This window comes from Sus scrofa, chromosome 1, assembly GCF_000003025.6.
Source record: "Sus scrofa isolate TJ Tabasco breed Duroc chromosome 1, Sscrofa11.1, whole genome shotgun sequence".
In the NCBI taxonomy this organism is placed as follows: domain Eukaryota; kingdom Metazoa; phylum Chordata; class Mammalia; order Artiodactyla; family Suidae; genus Sus; species Sus scrofa.
The window spans coordinates 239493240-239516691 of NC_010443.5; the positions used below are offsets into that span (position 1 = coordinate 239493240).

The 23452-nt window shown below is 38.4% G+C and overlaps 1 protein-coding gene across 2 annotated transcripts in view; it reads left to right on the forward strand.

The window, feature by feature from the left end:
• Positions 1-23452, forward strand: part of NCBP1 (nuclear cap binding protein subunit 1) — a 51353-nt gene that overhangs the window by 667 nt on the left and 27234 nt on the right. For both annotated transcript variants that reach the window (XR_002336867.1, XM_021066300.1), the window contains exons 2-12: positions 7126-7214; positions 8288-8388; positions 10451-10607; positions 12668-12775; positions 13356-13477; positions 14926-14995; positions 15719-15934; positions 18470-18567; positions 19292-19355; positions 21511-21621; positions 22601-22665. Coding sequence is in view for 1 of the 2 variants with exons in the window: in XM_021066300.1 (XP_020921959.1) it covers positions 7126-7214; positions 8288-8388; positions 10451-10607; positions 12668-12775; positions 13356-13477; positions 14926-14995; positions 15719-15934; positions 18470-18567; positions 19292-19355; positions 21511-21621; positions 22601-22665 (1201 nt within the window). In the remaining variant the exon portion in view is untranslated. The remainder of the gene's footprint in view (positions 1-7125; positions 7215-8287; positions 8389-10450; positions 10608-12667; positions 12776-13355; positions 13478-14925; positions 14996-15718; positions 15935-18469; positions 18568-19291; positions 19356-21510; positions 21622-22600; positions 22666-23452) is intronic.

A 23452-nucleotide genomic window follows, 5' to 3' on the forward strand; every position in this document is an offset into this window, starting at 1 on the left:
GAGTCGTCGGCGGAGGGGAGGCCTGGTGCACCCCTGGTCTCTAAGCACTCTTTAAGATAAGGTCCTTGGTACCGCCGAGCAGGGAAGTATATTTGTGTCTGTGCCGCTTCCCCTTAGAGACGGTGACCAGGACTCACTTGTCCCAGTGTCTCGTTTTGACCCTCAAACATCATGTATTAATGGCTCTCGGAAGGTGAGAGATCTGATGAATTGCAATCCCAGCTCTCCTGTGCGGGTCATCCGGGGTTTTGCCTTCTTTCAAACCACTGGGGAAGAAAAATCAGCTTCTTATCCGCACGCGAGAAGTCTTTAATAAATAGATATACGTAGGTCGTTATGTTAGATCTTGAATTGGTTGTAAGCTTATTTCTCTCGTTTAAGAAAAGAATGCCAGAAGACTCACTAGAGAGCTCGTAGAGGTTAGATCGGGGTTCCCATTTGGATATTTGCACTCATGGGGATCCTGGAATTGCCGTCATAGAAACCAGGAATAATTTAGCTAGTTAAAAATAGGAAACGATGCTTACATTAAAAAAACAACAGTCAAGAATACACATCTAGAAAAGCAAAAAGAAACTAAAAATAATTTAGTTATTAATACTTGAAAATAGTGTTGTAAAGTGGTTAAGAGGCCAGACTTTGGAGACAGAGGGTTTAAGTTCAAAGTTAGACCTTGCCATTTATTTTGTGATCTTGCCCAGATTATATCACCTCTTTAAACCTTAGTCTGTAGTATTGGATTAATGATACATGCCTGTTCTTGGTTTTGTGAGGATTAACATATGTAACTAATTGCTCATGATGATATGTATTTTATCATCTGTTAATGCTTAAGAATTGATAAGCATTGGCAGATGTCAACGATGTAGGAAAAAAATACGGATCAAAAAGTTGGATTTAATTAATTTTCTCCACTTATATTTTTCTCTCCTTGAATGTTGGGGCACTCGAGGGTAGGAACCAAATCCCACCTACTTAATTTTAACAATGAAATATCAGTTTTCTGCTAGGACATGGCTTGAGAGGATAGTCTAGTCCAGTCTTGTCACCTGACACCTAAGGGTCTAGATTTAGTATAATTAATGGAGATGGCTGTGCCCAGACACAGGTGAAAGCAAATCCAAGGTTCTTTTTGCTACACATGTATAGTAGGCTGCATGCTTTGATTTTTTTTTTTTTAATCACAGGAGGCTTCTTGTATAATGTACATACAGAGCACAGAAAATAGTCTTCATGTGCTTTGCATTTGATTAATTAAAAACCTAAATCTCCTAGAAGTCATCACTTGGTATTTGGAGAACTTGAGTCTAAATTTAAAGTTGTTCCCATTTTCTTTGCTCTTCTTGTGCTTTTTTTTCTCTTCTCCCTTCTAGGGCATTCCTAAAAGGAGAGGGAGTGTTTCCAAAGGACAGCCTGGAGAATTCGATGTGAATATGTAGTTTGGTTATTGGGATGCTAGCATAACTTTCTTAGGAGTTAGCTTCTGGCAGCTAAAGCACTGTCCATTTGGGTCTTGCTGCAGGAACCTCAGAATAAATAAGACAAAAGAAAAGAAAATAAGGAGTTAATCAAAATCCAACTAGGAACCATGAGGTTGCGGGTTCCATCCCTGGCCTCTCTCAGTGGGTTAAGGATCCGACGTTGCCAGGAGCTGTGGTGTAGGTTGCAGACGTGGCTTGGATCTGGCGTGGCTGTGGCATAGGCCAGCAACTGTAGCTCCAATTAGACCCCTAGCCTGGGAAACTCAACATGCTGTGGGCGAGGCCCTAAAAAGAAAAAAAAAAAAAAAGGAGTTAATCAAAGTTTACTATGAATAATTTAGTAGTAGAGGGGCAGTTAATAGTTCCTCTTAGATACTATCCTGGAACTTCAGTAAATTGCCGCACTTTGGGTAACGATCAGCTAGGATTTCTGCTAAAATCAGAAATATTGGGAGTTTAAAAAAAAAAAAGAGTTCCCATTATGGTTAAGCGGAAGGAAACGAATCTGACTAGCATCCATAAGAGTGCAGGTTCAGTCCCTGGCCTCTCTCAGTGGGTTAAGGATCTGGCATTGCCATGAGCTATGGTGTAGGTCACCGATATCACTTGGATCTGGCGTGGCGGTGGCTGTGGTGTAAGCCAGTGGCTATAGGTCCAATTTCAACCCCTAGCCTGGGAACATCCATATGCTGAGGGTGCGGCCCTAAAAAGACTATATATATATATATGGGAGTTTAAATATTATAGAGGGCTGTTTTGTAATAGGCTGAATTATTATCGATGTATTATATAGATGCATCATAGCACCTCTGGGTTATTGTCAGCTCTTATCAGTCATAGACTGCCGTGACTTCCATATGCTTGACTAGATATACTGATTTATTCAACAAATATTTAATACCAGGCACAGCTCTAACTACTGGCAGTACAGCAGTGGACAAGATAAATATAGGACCTCCATTTTACAGGCAGAAAACAAATAAATTTAGTGTATCATATGTTGATACGTGCCATGGAGAAAAAACTGAGTAAAGAGGATAGAGGCTGCTGGAGGAGGAGTTGCTGTTTTGCACTGGTTGGTCAGGGAAGGCCTCGCTGAGAATGGCATTTGAACAAAGACCTGCAGAAGTTGAGGGAGCAAACCAGATGGCAACATGGAGAAAAGCAGTAGTCTAAGCAAAGGGAATCTTGGGGCCAGTTTTGATGTAGTGGAGTGAGAGGGAGAGTTGTAGAAGATAAGATCAAAGAGGTGGCAGAGAATCAGCTGATGGAGGACAATTTTAAAATTACATCTCTGCATTGAGACGAGTGTCCAGGATCCAGAGAGACAAGTTAGGAGGCTATACCAATTAAGTTCACCTAGAGATGGATTTATAGACAAGGAAAGTCCTAAATGGAAATTAATGTGTATGGATACTGGTCCAGTGCTGAATCTGACTCATTTCTTAGAATCTTTTTAGGAATATCTTTGAAGCTTTTCCATATTTTGGATAGGCATACAATAGCTTTTCAATGTACTGTTTCGTTCTTTTAAGAAAGTATTTTAATTGTCTGTAATCTTAGCCAAAACCCCATTTTAAGTCTCTCTTAAGCTACTTAGAATTAAGTCCTTACCTTTTAGACTGTGACTAGTTTTTTACTTAACTATAGAAAAAATAAAACGAATAGAAATGAAGGGATTTGTTATTCTGATGAAGAATATAGTTTATTTCAGAAGTGATGGTCACTTCTGCTTTAAACCTGCAGGATCAAGGTACTTTACTTTTCCCTTATTGGCTTTTGGTACTTGCTCTTTTACAGAGTTGGTTTTCGTGTCCACCTTGTGGATCTAAAATTTTTTATAGTACATCTAATTCTTTTTTTTTTTTTTTTGTCTTTTTGCCATTTCTTGGGCTGCTCCAGCGGCATATGGAAGTTCCCAGGCTAGGGGTCCAATCGGAGCTGTAGCTGCCAGCCTACGCCAGAGCCACAGCAACCTACACCACAGCTCACAGCCATGCCGGATCCTTAACCCACTGAGCAAGGGCAGGGATCGAACCCGCAACCTCATGGTTCCTAGTTGAATTCGTTAACCACTGAGCCACAATGGGAACAACAGTACATCTAATTATAAATAAGGATATAAACTGGATATAGGATGTGTAGTAGAGTGTAGCCATATAGAATTAGGATCACCTTATTGAGGTCCTTTCAGATGGGTTTATTAATAGACACTTGCTCTTCTCTTCTATAGTAGGCTAGAGTGTCAGAGTAAAGTGGCAACATGTAACTTTAATCTACATTGTAAAACTTTTACTTAGTTACATATTAATATAAAATCTGTTCTTGTTTTGAGAGCTACCATGGATACTCTTTTCTTTTTACAGCTGCACTTGCAGCATATGGACATTCCCAGGCTGCACCTGTGGCATATGGACCTTCCCAGGCAAAGGGTTGAATTGGAGCGGTAGCTACTGGCCTACACCACAGCCATAGCAACGCCAGATCTGAGCTGAATCTGCGACCCACCACAGCTTGTGACAACGCCAGATCCTTAACCCACTGATCGAGGCCAGGGATCAAACCTGCATCTTCATGGACACTGTGTCTGGTTTTAACCCAGTAAGCCACAATGGGAACTCCTACCATAGATATTCTTGAGGGTAGCTGAAAACATTCAGCTAATGTTTTATTCTTAATAAAAGTGTTTATTCTGCTTCCCCATGCTCTTGCCCACATTCTCTTGAATTCATTATCCTGTTTTTGTGCATAAGTTCACATTGTGTCAGTAGATCCCCACCCCTTTATATTTTCTGGAATATCAGGTGAGAGTGGAGCATCTCTTACTCCTTAACACTTTCTGCCTCTTGGCATTCTCCAAACATAGTAAAAATGGGAAGAAGAGAGAAAAAGAGGGGTTGCAGTTCAGAGATAGGACTGTATGCTTGTATTTTCTACTATTTCTTCAGAAATCCAGCTTCTTTCCCAAGGATTATTTTCTTCTTTTCAGTTTTATAGGAGGACCGAGGAGGGTTGTTTTGAAGACTGGAGTATGGTTCTAAACTGATTTGAGAATGAGCCAGCTGCATGATTAATTTAGAGAGGGCAAGGAGGTGGATGGCGTATGGGATAAAGGGTTGCAAAGTAGTTGGTCAAGAAAGGAGAGAACAGTGGTTAAGGTGTATACAAAACAACCAAAAATAAGTAAACCAACAAAGAAACTGCTCTCATTCATGTAATTTTTTAGCATCTGCATTTTCCCAACCTTACAGGAACATTGGTTCTGAAGAACATTGAGTATATATATTCTGCTTGCTTTTTTTTTTTTTTTTTCTTTTTTCTCTTTTGTTTTTTTTTTAGGGCTGCATCCACGGCATATGGAGGTTCCCAGGCTAGGGGTCTAATTGGAGCTGTTGCTGCCAGCCCAGCTTGAGTCCGCAGCCTACACCACAGCTCACGGCAATGCTAGATCCTTAACCCACTGAGCAAGGCCAGGGATCGAACCCGCAACCTCATGGTTCCTTGTTGGATTTGTTTCCGCTGTGCCATGACAGGAATTCCTATTCTGCTTTCTAGAACAGTTTCTCAGCATCAGCACTACGGCCATCTTGGGCTGGATTCTTCTTTGTGTTGGGAGTTATCCTATGCAGTGTGGTTTGTTTAGTAGAATTCCTGGATACCCTGGATGCCAATAGCACTCCAGGTTGTAACAACTAAATATGTCTCCAGAGATTGCTAGGTGGCTCCTGGGGAACAAAATCTAGTCCACTTGAGAACATTTGCTCTTGGATAAGTCTATTTTAATGTCCTGGCTGATAGCTTATATAAACATTGCACCAAGTGTGCAATTTTTTCCATGAATGAATCCTGGAAGTAGAGATCCTTTGTGTCAAATTTGGGTCTTTGGTTGATGGAACCTTTGTAAGAGATCCTGTGACTTCATTTTGATGTATACTTGAGAATCAAGGTCCCTGATCCCACTCTACCTCACATGTCCGCAACTTTACATGGCAGATATCTCCAGGAATATATTTTAGCAGTCATGCTGCTATGAGTTATATTTGTTAATGGCATTGTCCCTTCAAAACTATATTCAGTTATTTAAACCAGATCCTAATGATAGAGCAGTTGAGGTATCAAAGCACACAGTGCTTTGCCCTCTGACCTTTTATAATACTTCATCTGGTCCTGTCTAGATAGTAATAGATAGGTTTTGTTCAGCTTGAGTTTAGGTGGTAGGTACCTGAAGATCATGCCAGACATTGGAAAAAATTAACACCCCAAGTTTAGAATAGCCAAGTGCCGTGTTTTATGAAAGTCACTGAATTTTTCAAGCCGGTATTCCAGCGGCTAAGTAATTATGAATTCTGTAAAAATGGTTTAGTTCCTTTGGCTCTACAGATCTGAGAAGATTAAATATATGTATGATTTATTTCTGGGTAACCCTGTATCTGTGGATTTTCATTATTAATACAGATCCCCAGTGCAGTTACAGATGATTGCTTCCTTGTCCACATACTATCCTAATAATCTAACTGGTGGAAGTCAAAAATTGAATTATATTGGGAGACTAGCCAACATTGTGTAGAGCAACAGCATCTTCTTCCATATTTAACACTATCAATTGAAATTTTTTCAGACTTATGTTATTCCACAAAAAGATGTAAGGAGGGTTATGTTAAGATATTAAACAAAATGATAAGAAGAGATCATTAGCAGCAAGACTAAACAATGGATGGTTTGTGGCACAGCATCATTCAACTTGAATTCTTTAGCAACCGAAAGGACAGATAGATGATTGGTAATCATTTCAACTTTTTCAGTGATAGTTTTTTTTAACATAACAGGATCAGTAGGTAAAGTGCAGAATGAAGAGCCAGTTAAAACAGGGGACCATAAAACATATACTTTCCCCACCAATTATTTGGTATAGTGCTCAGGACATTTCTTTGAGTATGTCTACTGATTGTAATTCCCATTGTTTGAGATAATCTAGATCCTAGTGCCTCATGGTTTATAGAATTAAAACCATTAAATGAAGAGTTAGGAGCTTAGACCCTTGTAAAACTAGCGAGTGATCCCAATGTTTTATGCTCCCTTTCCCACATCTTTCTTTTTTAGCAAGTTTTTTTTTTCCCCTAGCAAGTCTTTCCGAAACATCTTTCTTGGTTTTACACCCATATTTCATCAGTTTATATAATACTTTTCATTGTGAGAATAATGAGTTCTACTGGTACTGATAGGTTTTAGGAACAAGCGACTGAGGATGAATAAACAAGTCAAGTTTGAAGAAAGAAACTAGCCATACATAGATATTACCAACATTACCGAGTCTTCTAACTGCTAGTGGTTAACATGTTATGGGCACCTTTGCTCTATCCACAGAAATGGACAGGGCTGCTGTATTGTATAGCTCCATGGGGCTGGGGCATGATTCTCACAAAATTTAACATAAGTAATATCTCCTAGAGTTAATATAGTGCCTCAGGGTATGGAGACTGTTGGTTGATCTAGCCTTGTCTGAGAAGTAGTTAAGGTCAGTCAAGGGTTTCTACTCTGTATAAATAGTAGGGCTTCCGGTAGAAAAGAGATGGTAGCCAAAAAAGTAAAGTTTTTGATAATGGGTTCATCATGTAATGTTCACTTTTTTACATTCTTGAAACAGGGGGACAGCCTCACAAAAGGAGAAAGACCTCTGATGCAAATGAAACTGAAGATCATTTGGAATCTTTAATATGCAAAGTTGGAGAAAAGGTATGCCTTAAAATAGACACAAGCTGGGAGTTCCCTTTGTGGCACATTGGAAACATCCGTCTAGTATCCATGAGGATGCTGGTTTTGATCCTTGGCCCATTGCTCAGTGGGTTGGGGAACTGGTGTTGCCGTGAGTTGAGGTGTAGCTCACAGATGCAATGCCAGGCTCTGATCTGGCATTGCTGTGGCTGCAGCATAGGCCAGCACCTGTAGCTCTGATTCCACCCTTAACCTGGGAACTGCTATATGCCATGGGTGCAGCCCTAAAAACAAAAACAAAAACAAAGGCATAGGCTTGATGGGCTTCTTAGGGTTGTAGTTGATTGCACTTGATTAATTTCTGCATCTGCAAACTTCATGATCTAAGTTTTAGGAAAAGCTTATAATGCCATGCATATGTATCACAAAGTAAGTGCATATTAAAACCTTTGTGTGGAGTTCCCATCATGGCTCAGTGGTTAACAAACCCAACTAGTATCTACGAGGCTGTGGGTTTGATCTCTGGCCTTGCTCAGTGGGTTAAGGATCCGGCATTGCCGTGAGCTGTGGTGTAGGTTGCAGACACACCTTGGATCTGACGTGGCTGTGGCTCTGGCGTAGGCCAACGGCTACAGCTCTGATATGACCCCTAGCCCGGAAACCTCCATCTGCCACAGGAACGGCCCTAAAAAGACAAAAATAAAACGTTTTGAATGCAGATAATTGAGAATTAAACATTTTTAATAATTTTCATGGAATTTGAATCTTAGAAAAGACCTTAGGGGATAGTCCACTCAATTTAAAAATGAAGACCAAGTAAGTTTTGACTATTTGAGATAATTTGGCTGGTCATACAGTGAGAGAACTAGCTAGAGAAGTGGAATAGAGCCCACTATATCCTCTTATTTCTAATACTTGGTCTGCTTTTAAATTTCATTCATTCTCTTTTCATGGGTTTCCAAATAATAACAACCTGACTTTATACTAAACTGTCATAGTGCCTTATGCATAAATATTTTTATGATCACCCCTGGAAAATTTTAACGCACTAATTGCTGAGTACTTGACGAATATTTAATATGCTCTCCTTACAGAGTGCCTGCTCTTTGGAGAGCAACCTAGAAGGCTTGGCTGGTGTTTTGGAAGCAGATCTTCCTAACTACAAGAGCAAGATCTTAAGGCTTCTCTGTACAGTGTATGTATACAAAAGATTTATGAATCCAGGTGGTAATGCATTATCTATTCTTAAATGCTTGGGAATGTTCAGGAGATGTGTTTATATTCCATATGTCATCCGTTTTCTTTCTTTGGGGAATTTGTCAAATGAAATGACCTTTGGTCCTTTGGTGAACTCTTAAGAGATAAATGGGACAGAAATTGAGCATTTTCTTTGTTAGGTTTCTTGGATCCATAAATCATTTGAGTTGACTGCTGTTAAGTGAGAAAATAGGCGGTTTCACATTCAGTGGTTTTCTTTTCAGTATGTACAATTAAATATATATAATAGAGTTTATATTTTTAATCAATAGTATCCAACTAATTTGAGTATCAGTCACTCAAGTAATGGCCCTTCTTAGAAGACTTGAAAGTGCTTTTGAAGCTATGACATAATAAGTATGATTTTTCTCTGAGTTAGATGAGCTAGAACAAGTATTAGTATTTAATTTGTAAGGACATTACAGTAGGAAAAGTCTCACATGAGATCATGAAATAGTCTCCCTTAGCAGTGGAATTAGCAATCTAGACTTCCTCATCTCTCCGGTTGACACGGATCACTCTAAACTGTATGCTTTGTGAAGAAGTAGCTATGACTTCTGGATAAAGAAGTCTTCATTATGAAGGTGGCTTAAGTTGTTATTTCAGTTGTTCTTAAATAATGTGCTTTTGTTTTGTTTTTTCCATTGCTTACAGCTCAATTTTAATTTAAAAATGTACACACGAATTGAAACTAGCAGTGGATTTTACCTTTTTTTTTTTTTTTTTTTGTCTTTTTTGTCTTTTTAGGGCTAGATATGTGGCATATGGATTCCCAGGATAGGGGTCGAATCACAGCTGTAGCTGCCAGCCTATACCACAGCAACATGGGATCTGAGCAGCATCTATCACCTACACCACAGGTCATGGCAACGCTGGATCCTTAACCCATTGAGCAACGCCAGGGATGGAACCTTCATCCTCATGTATAGTAGTCGGATTCATTAACCACTGAGTCACAACGGGAACTCCTCAGATACAATTTTTTGAAAGAATCCAGTCAGTATTCAGTAAAACATGTCCTTAGGCTAGAAAACTACTAAGAAGAATTACTTTACTGTAGTTATGCTTAGATTCCTTCTGTTCTGAAAGCATTTATTTGAATGGAGTATATTTATGCTTAAACTCTAAGGGAAGCCATGACTGAGGTGGGGAAGGGTAAAGATTGAATGGTTACTATTAATGCAAGTTATTTTTTTTTTAAACCTAAATTGTCCTTAATACTCATGCTAGGAACTTTGGGAAAACACAAAGTGTAGGAGATTCTGAATGATCATGAATTCATATTTGCTTTTCTTTTTGAGCTAATTTCTGAAGACTGCCTAAATTAGGGGTCAACATTACCTTTTTCTGAAGTATGACTATAATCCTCTTCTCTATTTTTCACATAACTTTAATGAAAATTAACACTTAAGTAAGCAAACTGGGATGTAAAGACATCTTACTACATTGGGTACCATGTTAGAAATTCAATAATTTAACTGATAGAAACTGGGTTTAGTTCTGAATTTTTTCTAAGCAACTAGAGTAGTATTTCTCAAAGTGGAATTCTGATCCCATGACAGTTGGTCTGCGAAGTTTAGAAATTTTGTATGCTCTCTCTCCCCCTTATTGATTCTGCATTGAGGAAACTTGTTTCACAGCAATTTCCAGGTATTTTACCATAGAGACCATTTTCTGTAGAACTGCTATTCAGTTCCACTAAGCACATTGGAAGAAAAACTAGTCTAACATTAGTTATATCTTTAGTTTGATGACTTCACAATTAAGAGTGTTTAACTTTCTTAACTTGTGGATTAACTAGAATTAAAATGAAAAATTTGAGGGGGCCATATCTGCAACTCTATTCAATATTTATGCCTTTTCTGAAGTAGTTTTTAAAATATAGCTAAATGTGATGCTTTTCTAAAATTATAAAAATGATAAAATTTATATAATGTAAAATTCAGAAACTTAATGCTATTGTTTTGGGATCTTCTTGTTGTTCTGGGTTCTCAAATTAGTGCACGTCTGTTACCTGAGAAGTTGACAATTTATACAACACTAGTTGGACTGCTGAATGCCAGGAATTACAACTTTGGTGGAGAATTTGTAGAAGCCATGATTCGTCAACTTAAAGAATCGTTGAAAGCAAACAATTATAATGAAGCTGTATATCTGGTAAGTTTTTCGGTTTGGGAGGCTTTTTTGATATGATATGTTAGTGTTGGAATGGAGGGAAGAGGTGAGCTACAACCAAATAATTTATCTTTTCTCTTGAAATACAGTTCCCCACTCACCACAACAGCTGCCCTTTTGAAACCATTCTCATTAAAGGTACAGAGCTCATTTTACCAAGTCCAGTGACTTTTTTTCACTCTAAATCTTGGTTGACCTTCCTGCAGCATGTGATGCTTTGTACTGCTTTCTTAGTCTCGGTTTTTGCAGCACCTCCTTTTTCAGGACCTCGTGCTGCTACGTACCTTCTTTTTCTCAGTCTCCTTTTACTGGAGCAGCTTCCTTTGTCCCTTAAATTTTTGTCTTCCCTAGGATGCTGTCCTCACTGCATTTTCTTCCAAATACTCTTTCCTAAAGCATTCTCATTCTCTCTCATAGCTTCATAAACTACCTTTATGTTGAGGACACCCACACACACCCACACACCCCAAATCTGTAATCTGTATCTTCACTTCAACCTTTCTCTTGAACTCCAGACCTATGTTCCAAATACTACCTGGATAGCCCTAAGGTATCTTGCCTGGAATTCCCTGAATTAATGAATTATTCATATCTTCTTTCCTCTGTCCTCACCCCAACCTGCACAAATGGCTGCTAGTTACTGGATAGTCCATCGAGAAGCCGGAGCATTCGTTTTTGTCTTGCCTTTGCCCCCTCTTACTCCGAGCAGTCCCCAAGTCCTGTCTAGAGTTCTTCCTCCAGTCAGTCCCTTCTCCGTTGTCTCCAGGGCCTCTAATATAGTTCATGCCTTCCTCCTCATGTCTCAGTAGCCTCTTAACTGATCTTTTTACATCCAGATTCTCTACCTTTCACTTTATCTTCTACAGTGACACCAGAGTGGTCTTTCTGTAACAAGGTTCTGTTCGTATTGGTTACGTGTTAAAAACCTCAATTCCTTCCCATTGTCTACAGAGGATGGTTTTCAAAGCCATGAACAAGATGATGCAGGAAGTAACTGTTAGAACTCTTATTTATCTTAAATGGAAATGGAATTAAGCCTTATTAGTTGTATACATAGATTGACAATGGGCCAGTGTATATTATAAAATATATAATATATATGTTGGAAGTATGTGATCAGATTCTTTTCTGTTGAGTACACAAAAGAATTTAGACACCCATCAGGCTATAAGGTGAAGTTCAGATTCTTCATTAAGCCTGACCCTCAGTGGTTGCACTAGTCTGTTTCTGTTTGCCTCCCATATATCCTCCAGCTGTATCAGAATATTTGCAGGTCCCTGCACCATGTTTTTGAACTTCTCTGCCTAGACCCTCTCCTTGCTCCCCGCTGGAGGACAACTTTACTCATTCTGTATGACCTAGATGGATTGTTACTCCCTTAAGATGTTTTCCCCTCTCTCTGTATCTCTGTTTCTAGAGCACTTTTTAATTTATCCTTTAGTATAGGATTCATCCTTTTGCGTTGAGATTTGGCTTGTCCCACTAGACTATTAGCCCCCATATGACAGAGACTCTAATATGCTCAGCAGTGGCACACAAAGGACACCCAATAAATATCTTTTCATGAATTTCCATTTCTGTTGTCCAGTGAAAATTTCCTTCACAGCCAAACAGCAAAAGTTGTAGTAGCTAGAATATTACAGTTTAGGTTCTTATTCCAGTATAAATGTGAAGCTATCAATGCACAGACTCCTGTCCCTCCTGTAGTCTATCACAGCTACTCAGCTCTGCTATTAGAACATAAAAGCAGCTGCAGATAGTATGTAAATAGATGAGCATGGCTGTGTAAAAGTTGATTTGTGGACACTGAAATTTACTTTTGTAACTTGTGTGAATCAGAATATTCTTTTGGGTCTTTTTCTAGCATTTAAATATCTAAAAACTACTCTTAGTTCACAGGCTGCTTAAAAATAGGCATTGGGCTAGATTTGGCCCTTGGGCTATAGTTTTTCAGACCTGTGGTTTCAACCTTTACGCAATTGCTTGTTTTATAATTACTATAAAGGGCATTTACATTTAATAGAAATTGTTTTACCCAACAGGTCCGTTTTTTATCTGATCTTGTGAATTGTCATGTCATTGCTGCTCCATCAATGGTTGCTATGTTTGAAAATTTTGTAAGTGTTACTCAGGAAGAAGATGTGCCTCAGGTAAGAAGACCCCTTATGCTGCTTCTTGTCCATACAGTACCAGGTATTTTCTCTTTAGTATGGAATCTTATCCATACAGTACCACGAATTTTTCACCCTTTAGTAATTAAAAAAACCCAAAAGATTCACGGCAGGTTATCACATTATAAATTCTTAACATCTAGGAGTTCCCATTGTGGCTTAGCGGAAACAAACCCCACTAGCATCCATGAGGATTCAGATTCCATCCCTGGCCTCACTTGGTGGGTTGAGGATCTGAAGTTGCCATGAGCTGTGGTGTAGGCCGGCAGCTGCAGCTCTGATTCGACCCTTAGCCTGGGAACTTCCACATGCTGCACCTATAGCAAAAAAACTTAATATCTAAAAATTAGGTCAGCTGGCTTAATGGTGGGTTCTCATGACATCTGTATTTTAGTTAAATGATCCATTCTGGTAAGATTAAAACTAAGGTATCTAAAAATACTCTGAATGAGCCAGATATTTTCTTTAAGCCCTTTTAATTAGTGTCCATAGGATTTCATTGAAGAATAGATATACTATGTATGAAAATTCACTTGTACCTATTTTAAATATTCTTTAGGTGCGGCGGGATTGGTACGTGTATGCCTTTCTGTCGTCCTTACCCTGGGTTGGAAAGGAGTTGTATGAAAAGAAAGATGCCGAGATGGACCGCATCTTTGCCAACACTGAAAGCTATCTCAAGTAAGAACACAGCAGCATGATAGTGGTTTTGTGTCCCCTTAAGTTTTTTCAGAATAATTTGATTGCAAGTTTCATTTTCTGTTAATAGATACTTCTTTGGGTATTGTTAATATCTACTTAGTTATAAATAAAGCTAAAGTAAGTCTAAAGTTAAAAATGTGCTTTCTCATTACATTGTTAACTTTAAATGATTTTTTCAATGTTTTATATTTTTTTAAATTTTACTTTTTTAGGAGTTCCCGTTGTGGCTCAGTGGTTTAAGAACCCAACTAGTATCCATGAGAATGCGGGTTCAATACCTGGCCTTGTTCAGTGGGTTAAGGATCTGGCATTGCCATGAGCTATAGCGTAGGTCACAGATAGAGCTCAGATCCCACGTTGCTGTGGCGTAGGCTGGCAGCTGTAGCTTTGATTCAACCCCTAGCCTGGGAACTTCCATATGCCACAGGTGCAGCCTTTAAAAAAAAAGTTTTACTTTTTAAAAATAATATCTAGATGTTTGCAAAAGAATGAAAATAAGAGTATGAATATCCTAATGTTTGAAGAAGTCCTTCCCCCTTTTTATACAAATGATATGGTGTACACACTTGCTTTTTTTCTTCTGTACACATTTGGTACTCCCCCACACCAGTGTAGTTTGGATTTGTCGCATAAAAGTATATAGTTCTACCTCCTTCTTTTTAACAGCTGTATAGTATTACACTCCCCCCCCCCCCGCCTTTTTTCCTTTCTATGACCACACCTGCTTCTCATGGAAGTTCCCAGGGTAGGGGTCAGATCAGAGCTGCAGTTGCAGACCTAAGCCACAGCCAAATCGGATCCAAGCCACATTTGCAACCTACACCTCGCTTGTGGCAACGCTGGATCCTTAACCCACTGAGCAAGGCTGGGGATTGAACCCATATTCTCATGGATACTATGTCAGATTCTTAACCTGCTGAGCCACAACAGGAACTCCAGTATTCCCCTCTTTTAATGTACCATAATTTCTTTAACTTGTCTCCTGTTGGTAGACTTTGGGGCCTATGCAAGTCTTTCCTTATTGTAAACAGTGTTTTCAGTGAGTATCCTTGTACCTGTGTCTTTGTGCACATATGTTTGTGGGGCATGTGTGTTGTTAGAAATGGCATTGCTGGGTTGAAGTGTCTTAACTATATTAATGTTGATAGATGTAGTCAAATTGCCTTCCAAAGAGATTAGACTCTTCCACATCTCTTCTAAGAGATTATATCAATTATCCCTCTACCAGCAATGTTTTTGAGTTTTTGAAACTTTGTATTTGCCTACATTTTGGCAATATAATACATTATCAAAGATTCTGATATCTGCCAATCTGATAGGTTAAAGTGTTTCACTCCTTTAATTTGAATTTTATTAATTGTGAAAACAACTGAACATCTTTTCATGTTTTTAAAAACCTAAATGTAGATTTTCATTTTTATCTTTAGAAGACGCCAAAAGACTCATGTGCCCATGTTACAGGTATGGACTGCTGAGAAACCACATCCACAAGAAGAGGTAAATTGTTTTCAGTTTCTTATGATACAAGCACAGTTGGAGTAGATTCTAATATCTGTGACATGTTCGAGTCCTTCCACTTGTGAAACCTTGGCTACGTTTTCACATTTCATATCAAGGGTTCAGCTCCTCATAGCCATATGCAGATAGTGGATTTTTAATAAATCTAGAATGTCATTAACAGTCCCTATTCTGGGGATTCCAGATATCATAGAATTGATGTATTTTTTGTTAGAATGCCCAATTTGAAAAAATAAGTGTAACAGCCCCAGTCTTTACAAAGTAATTGAAGTAAAAACAGAAACTTAGGAGTTCCCTTCATGGTGCAGTGGAAACAAATCCGACTAGGAACCTTGAGGTTGTGAGTTCGATCCCTGGCCTTGCTCAGTGGGTTAAGGATCCATCGTTGCCGTGAGCTGTGGTGTAGGTCACAGACGCGGCTCAGATCCTGCATTTCCGTGGCTGTGGTGTAGGCTGGCAGCTACAGCTCCCATTGGACTGTTAGCCTGGGAACCTCCATATGTTGCAGGTGCGGCCCTAAAAAGCCAAAAAAAAAACCACAGAAACTTAGCACTGTTTCTTTGTACTATGTTTAACTGTAAGTTAGCTTCCTTTTGTTTCCTGTATTTTAGAAAATAGTTGATTTTTGGTTTTGTCTAGTCAAAATATGATTTCATCTAGCCTTCAAATATCTATTAATTATTAAAAATAATCTGTCTTTAGTATTTAGATTGCCTGTGGGCCCAGATTCAGAAATTGAAAAAGGATCGCTGGCAGGAGCGACACATCCTAAGACCTTATCTTGCCTTTGACAGCATTCTGTGTGAAGCACTGCAGCACAACCTGCCTCCTTTCACTCCACCTCCTCACACTGAAGACTCCGTGTACCCGATGCCAAGGGTCATCTTCAGGATGTTTGATTACACAGACGATCCTGAGGTACATACATGACCAGCAGAAGTACCTCTCAAAGGGCCTGTGTTGTTTGTACTTGTGGTTTAATCTTGTTTGAATTATGCTGGTTGGACATTTTAATTTTGAGTTGTTTATTATCTAAGAGAGTCAGTGGCAGTGAAGTTAACAGTCTAATTTTGTGAATGGTGTTACCTCATTATGTAAGAAATCATATTTATCCTGTGTAAATTAAGAGACAGCACAGCATGTAATTGAAGAGTGTAGGTTTGAGAGCCAGATTGGTTTGGGTTTTAATCCTGATTTAGTCAGATCCTAGCTGTGTCATCTTGGGTGAATTATTTGCCTCTCTAGCCTTACTTTCCTAAAGAAATAATAATAGCATAAAGTTGTAATGAGGATTAAATTATTAACACACACAAAATGCGTTGAACAGTACGTGACATGTGATGAATGCTCAGTAATTTTATCTTCTTTATTAGCTGTTTTTAAAGAAAAATGCCTAATTTTGGAGATTGTCCATCTTTCTCTCATCCTCAGTTCATCTTATTATATAATATTTTTAAAATATTATAAAGTATTTTTATGTATGGATGTATTTTTGTCTTTTTAGGGCCACACCGGTGGCATATGGGAGAGCCCAGGCTAGGAGTAGAATGAGAGCTATAGCTTCCAGCCTGCGCCACAGCCACAGCAACATGGGATCCAAGCCGCATCTGTGACCTACACGACAGCTCACAGCAACACTGGATTCTCAACCCACTAAGTGAGGCCAGGGATTGAACCCACATCCTCATGGATACTAATCGGGTTCGTTTCCACTGAGCCACAATGGGAACTCCCATAAAGTATTTTTAATTTAAAAACCCCAAAGGATACTATGAGCTGACTTTATAATTCTTAAGTATACATATTCTTTATTATGACATCAAGTTACTCAGCCATTGTACTTTAGCAGTTAAGAAAATGTGTAATTTTGATATGAACATTTGGTACAAAAATTTACAATTTACCTATGTTTTAATTACTTTATATCTTTGCATTTCAGTGATACCTTTGATACCCAAGCAGCAAGCACAGTAATCACTAGATTGGTTCTGAATAGAAACTTCTCTGGCTAAAGTACCATACCTGTTGCCTAGTACATCCCAGTCAGCATGGAGCAGAATTTCTCAGCCTCAGTGCAGTTGATGTTTTGGTCTGAATAATCCTTTGTGTGGGGCTTTCCTGTGAATTGTAGGATGCTTGGCGGCTTCCCTGGGCTCTACCCTCTGGATACCAGTAGAGGCTAAATATCAGTCGTGACAACCAAAAATGTCTCCAGAGATTGCCAGATGTCCCCTTAGGGGCATAATTCAGCCGCTGGCCATAATTCAGCCAATATTACCACACAAGGTCAAATTTGAGTTTTCTTTCCCTATCCTCTCTCTTCTGTGCTACAGAATTTTGCTTATGACCAGTGAAATGATAGTATATGTATACTCTATCTCAGAGTAAGAAGTTACTGGATATCCAGTTATATATACATACAAAATCATCACCTTGTTACCCATTTGCAGTATTCCGTATATGTAATGGTCTAATTAGGTATATAGAACTTAAGACCTAATTTTCAGTAAGACTGCTAGAATCTTTGTGGTTAGGTATTTAGTTGTGCAAGAACATTAGAACGGGAACTCAAAATTTGCTTCCCCGAACAATTTGTACTTAATTGGCATTGTCTCTATGATGTGCCCAGCATCTTTTACCAGAAGAACATAAGTATACAGAATATCTTTTTGAAGAGGATTTGGTTTTTTGTTTTGGCCTTTCAAAAAATATGTATTTTTTTTTAACTAGAAATAAAGTGAATTAAAGTAAAAGTCACCATTAAGAGTCTACAGTAGTAAATAAATGAGAAAATCTCTGAGCCTGTAGGCTATGCGTATTTTTTAAATTACACAGTATCATGTAGATAATGTTCTTTAACCTTTTGTAAACAACATAGTATGAATATCTTTCAATGTATACATAATTTTTATGTCTGCATAGAGTTCGAAATAAAATTTTCCTTCTATCCAGGTTTATTATGAAAATAATCTGCTCCAGTGGTTTAAAAAAATAAATCAAGTTGTATAGGGCTAATAATATGCAAAAATTACTTAGTTTCATCTAAGAATTGGGAGGCATTCCTGTTGTGGTGTAACAGAAACAAATCCCACTAGGAACCATGAGGTTGTAGGTTCGATCCCTGGCCTCTCAGTGGGTTAAGGATTGGCGCTGCTGTGAGTTGTGTAGGTGGCAGATGTGGCTTGGATCTGGCGTGGCTGTGGCATAACTCTGATTAGACCCTAGCTTGGGAACCTCCATATGCTGCAGGTGTGGCCCTAAAAGACAAAAAAAAAATTGAGATGGACAAGGATTGTACAGTGTCAGATGTAGTAGAAGAAACACTAGCTGACATTCCAATCCTGTGGTAGACATAAGTGAACACAACAATGCAATTTGCTGAAAGATAGAGCTTTGACTCTTGTGAACTTATTTTGTCTAGTCTACAGTATGTACATCTGGTTTTCTTTCCAGGGTCCTGTAATGCCAGGAAGTCATTCAGTGGAAAGATTTGTCATAGAAGAGAATCTTCACTGCATCATTAAATCCCACTGGAAAGAAAGGAAGACTTGGTATGTTTTGCTTCACAGTCCTTTTTATTAGAGTGGAGAAAAGGTGGCAACCTTGATGATTTAGTAAAAGCAAAATGTGTGTTAAGAGTAAGAAAGTCTCTCTTTCTGATGCCCTGTCTCGCAAAGACTAATCTCTGAAACACTTGATTGGCTTTCTGGAGGCACTTTACCCTCAAATAGTACTTTTCTGGATGCTGTATAGTACTCGAGTGCTTTATAGTAACATGCGTGTGTGTGGATATTTGCCTTATCTGGACAAATTAACTTGAATGGCAAGTGATTTGGGTGTGAATGTTGTGGGAATAAGTGAATACTAATGGTTTTCCTCTGTTCCTAGCAGACGTCAAGCTTCAGAAGTTTATTTTTTAAATGTTCTAAAACCTTAGAAAGTTTTGGTTTAGATTTTTAAGGTAGAAAGGAACATAGTATTTTGGGAGTAGTCTAGTAGTCTACCTAGAACTTTCAAAATTAGTGGATTTGAATATACTTCCTTAGTGTTATTACTTACACTCCATTTGCTCTTTCAAGGAGTTTGGATGCATTAAAGAGTTTCCTTGTGGTAGACAAAATAATCTGTGCTATAGTTAAATGAAGTAACTGAAATCTAGAACATTTCAGAAAAGGTTTCCTTTTCTTAGATCTAAACACACCAATTTTTAAACTGCTTATTTGCCTCTTCATATATCTGTGTGTACTCATTAAACTTAAATTACACTTTTTATAGTGCTGCACAGCTAGTGAGTTATCCTGGGAAGAACAAGATCCCCTTGAACTACCACATAGTTGAGGTATGCATTCCAAATGGAGCTTGTTTCTAAGTTTCAGAATCTGTCTGTCGACTTTAAAGTGTAATCAACTCTTGGCCTTCTTGTTCTTGCTTCTTGTCAGGTACTGAAAATTAACAGAGGAAAGTGGAAATTGCTTTCAGTTTTGGAGCTCTGTTAGCCATGTTAGTAAAGAGAAAAGAGGAGTTGCCTATAGTTTATTTATGTAGTATGTCTTCATTTATGGATAGTTATGGATAATGTAAGTTACCTCTAACTGTCAGTACACTGTCCACTTAACAGATGTGTAAGTGACTTTAATATTTTAAAATAGGAGTTCCCATTGTGGCTCAGCAATTTAAGAACCCAACATAGTATCCATGAGGATTTAGGTTCGATCTGTGGCCTCACTCGGTGGGTTAAAGACCTAGTATTGCTGCAAGCTGTGGTGTAGGTTGCAGAGCAACTTGGATCTGGTGTTGGTGTGGCTGTGGTGTAGGCCTCAGCTGCAGCTCCAATTCTACCCCAGCCCAGGAATTTCCATATACCACAGGTGTGGCATTAAAAAGAAAAAAAAATTTTTTTTAATGTAAAAGTATTCAAATAAAATGCTTTAAAATACAGTATTCCTTAGGCAGATAACCCATCTTTAATTGTGCTTCTCTGACCTCTTATTACTGTATATACCTGACTAGTAAATTATTTTCCGTATCATGAGATAGGGATAAGTACAAATCATTTTTTTATTCTTAGAAATCAATTATTTTGGAAGTGGAAAGAATAGATAGTGCTTTTGATTCCATATTAAGCCCTACAGAAGTTTGATAGCAGTAGTACAGTTGAATACTTTGTAAAGATTTATGTCCCAAATACAGTTTTTTCACTTGACACATGGGTCAAACTGTCATTTGCATTATTCCTTTATGTTAAAATATTTGAAGTCAGCATAATTATGAGGTATTTTTTTTATTCACTTTTTATCATTCTATACCTGTGTGATTACTTAAAAGTATTGCATCTATTCTACCTTTACAGAACTTGAGAGTGTGCTAGGCTATGAACGTGACTCACTGACATGTTAGTTGAAGTGCAAGACATAAGTCATATTTTTAAATCTGCAAAATATGTAGTAATTCATCAGAATGAAATACAGAAGTGTGGGAGGTGGGACTGGGACAAAGGAATGAATGCAGACCAGGCTCTAGAATTTTAGGTAGATGGACCACAAATTACATTGGTAGGATGGAAACTAGTTTCTGAATGAGAGCATGGCAAAGAAGTTTTGGACTACCAAAAAGATTTCAAATAGCAGCGCAGAATGTCCGTTCCCATCCTCAGAGTCTTAAGAGGGGCTTTTACTTCTTATAGGATTGAAACACTGATGGATCTCTGAGTCCCCAGTGAATTATTTCTCCCTGAATTAACCCTGATACTTCCAAAGTTGGAATTTAATGAGACAGTTCTCTGAGGGTATCAAATAAGCATTAATTTTTGCATATTCTTATTTGATTGAATTGTAGAGCTAACAAATCTTAATTACAGTAGTCAATTATAGATTTTTGTGTTTTATTTATTTTCTCCCTCCCTCTCTCCTTCCCTCCCCACAGCATAAGGAGTTCCCAGGCCGGGGATCAAATCCAAACACCTGATCCTTAACCCACTGCCACTGTGCTGGGCCAGGGATCAAGCACATCCCAGCGCTCCGGAGATGCTGCTGATCCTGTTATGCAACACCAGGAACTCCAGATCTTTGTGTTATAAAGAGCATAATTTTAGGCTTTCCCGTTGTGGCATAGTGGTTAACGAATCCAACTAGGAACCATGTGGTTGCGGGTTCTACCCCTGGCCTTGCTCAGTGGGTTAAGGATCTGGTGTTGCCATGAGCTGTGGTGTAGGTCACAGACGCAACTTGGATCCTGTGTTGCGTGGCTCTGGCGTGGGCTGGCGGCTACAGCTCCGATTCGACCCCTAGCCTGAAACCTCCATATACCACAGGAGCGGTCCTAGAAAAGGCAAAATGACCAAAAAAAAAAGCATAATTTTAAAGGTTAAAACATAATATGTTTTTTCATTATGAGTATCATAGAGTTAACCTTTAGGACATTGAGGTCTTTCCAATAGTAAAAGTGCACAGGTAGCTGTTGAATAGAGTTCTCAATCGTGCTTGATTCCTTTGTAGGTGATCTTTGCAGAACTGTTTCAGCTTCCAGCACCCCCTCACATCGATGTGATGTACACAACACTTCTCATTGAACTGTGCAAACTTCAGCCTGGCTCTCTACCCCAAGTTGTATCCTTTCCTTTGTTTTTCGTTTGTTTGTTTTTTGAGGGCCACATGCAAGGCATATGGAAATTACCAGGCTAAGGATCGAATCAGAGTTATAGCTGCCAGCCTCCACCACAGCCATAGCATTGTGCGACCTACAACACAGCTCATGGCAACCCCCGAATCCTTAACCCACTGAGCAAGGCCAGGGATCAGACCCAAGTCCTAATGGACACTAGTCAGGTTCATTACCCCAAGCCAAGATGGGAACTCCCCTTTGCTTTGTTTTTAAACTTACTTTCTTTGGCCAGGCTGTAAAACATTATTTTATATTTCTGCTTATGGGTTTAAATCAGTTTATAAAAACAGTTTGATGTTTCTTTAAAAGTTAAACATTATGTGCAGCATACAATCTCAGGCAGTCTGCTCTTGAGTATTTACCCAAGAATTAATGTTCCTAGCTTTATGTGCAACAACCCAAACTGGAAACATTTTTCACATATCCATCAATACATGAAGGGATAAGCAGGTTTTGTTACATCTATATGATAGAATACTACTCAGTAATAAAAAAGAACAGATTTTCAATGAATGCAGAGACATAAATGAATTATGAAGCAATTATGTCAAGTAAAAGATTCCAAACAAATGTGAATTCATACTATATGATACAATTTACACAAAATCCTAGAAAGGGCAAAGTAATGAACTGACAGCAGACCATTTGCTCTGGGTCGTAAATTAGGAAGGAAAGAAGGGAGGATGGATTCCAGAGGAGCAAAGGAAAATTTTAGAGGTGATGTAAATGTTCAATATATTGATTTCACTGATGTGTCCAAGTCCAATGTGTTGTATGTACATCATTGATTACCTCAGAGATCAATTCCTTGAAAAGAAGCTCAGCATTATTAGTCATTATGGAGACTTCTAGGAAATGTTATTTTCTCTGTCACAACTTATTTTCAAGAATAGAGAATCGTTTTCCTTATCCTGAAATTCACAGCTTGCACAGGCAACTGAAATGCTATACATGCGTTTGGACACAATGAATACTACGTGTGTAGACAGGTATAGTAACTGCCTTTTTTCTGTACTGGGTGTTAACAGCTTCTCCCTGTGCTTTATAGAAGAACTGGATCAGAAAAACATTTGCCTTGTTAAGAATTTCCAAGTTGGTTTTTCTTCCCTGCCTCCCCCAAATAATGCTTTATATAGTAATAAAACCCATACTTGTTGTAATATAACATTACACTTTCTAGTCTAACTTTCAGTGATGCCCATGCTGAGGTTTTCTTTAATTTCATTCATTGTTTACTTGTTTGGTGCTTTGATATGGTTACACTTTTCCCTCTGTAGTGGGTAGGTAAGCTTTTAAAATAGACCTTATGCTAACCCATATGTAGAAGCAGAGTCTAATACTAATACTGTATATTTAGTATGTTTATATATTATATATGTGATTTTTGTTTATAGATAGTATCTGCTTCTAAAATAATTAGCTTCTGTATAATTACAGCTTTAAGACTCAGTTTATACAAAAGACCATGTTGGATTTTTATAGCTGTGGTAATTACATGCCCACTGTCTCTTTTGGGTGAGGTCCACGTACTGCCTTTATTAGCTAGAATTCTCTTACCTCTGTCATTTTCCCAGAGTAGATCAGGACAGATATTGAACATATTCCATCATCTAGCATGTCCATTGTTCAAATGCGGATATTTGAAAATTTTTGGTAAAGGCTCTCCTGTGTCATTGACCTATTATCTTGAGTAATTTCACTGATTGAAATTATAAATATGTGAGGGGTGTGCTTTAGGAAAGTATCTGCTGGGTTTTTTTTTGTTTTTTGGCACCT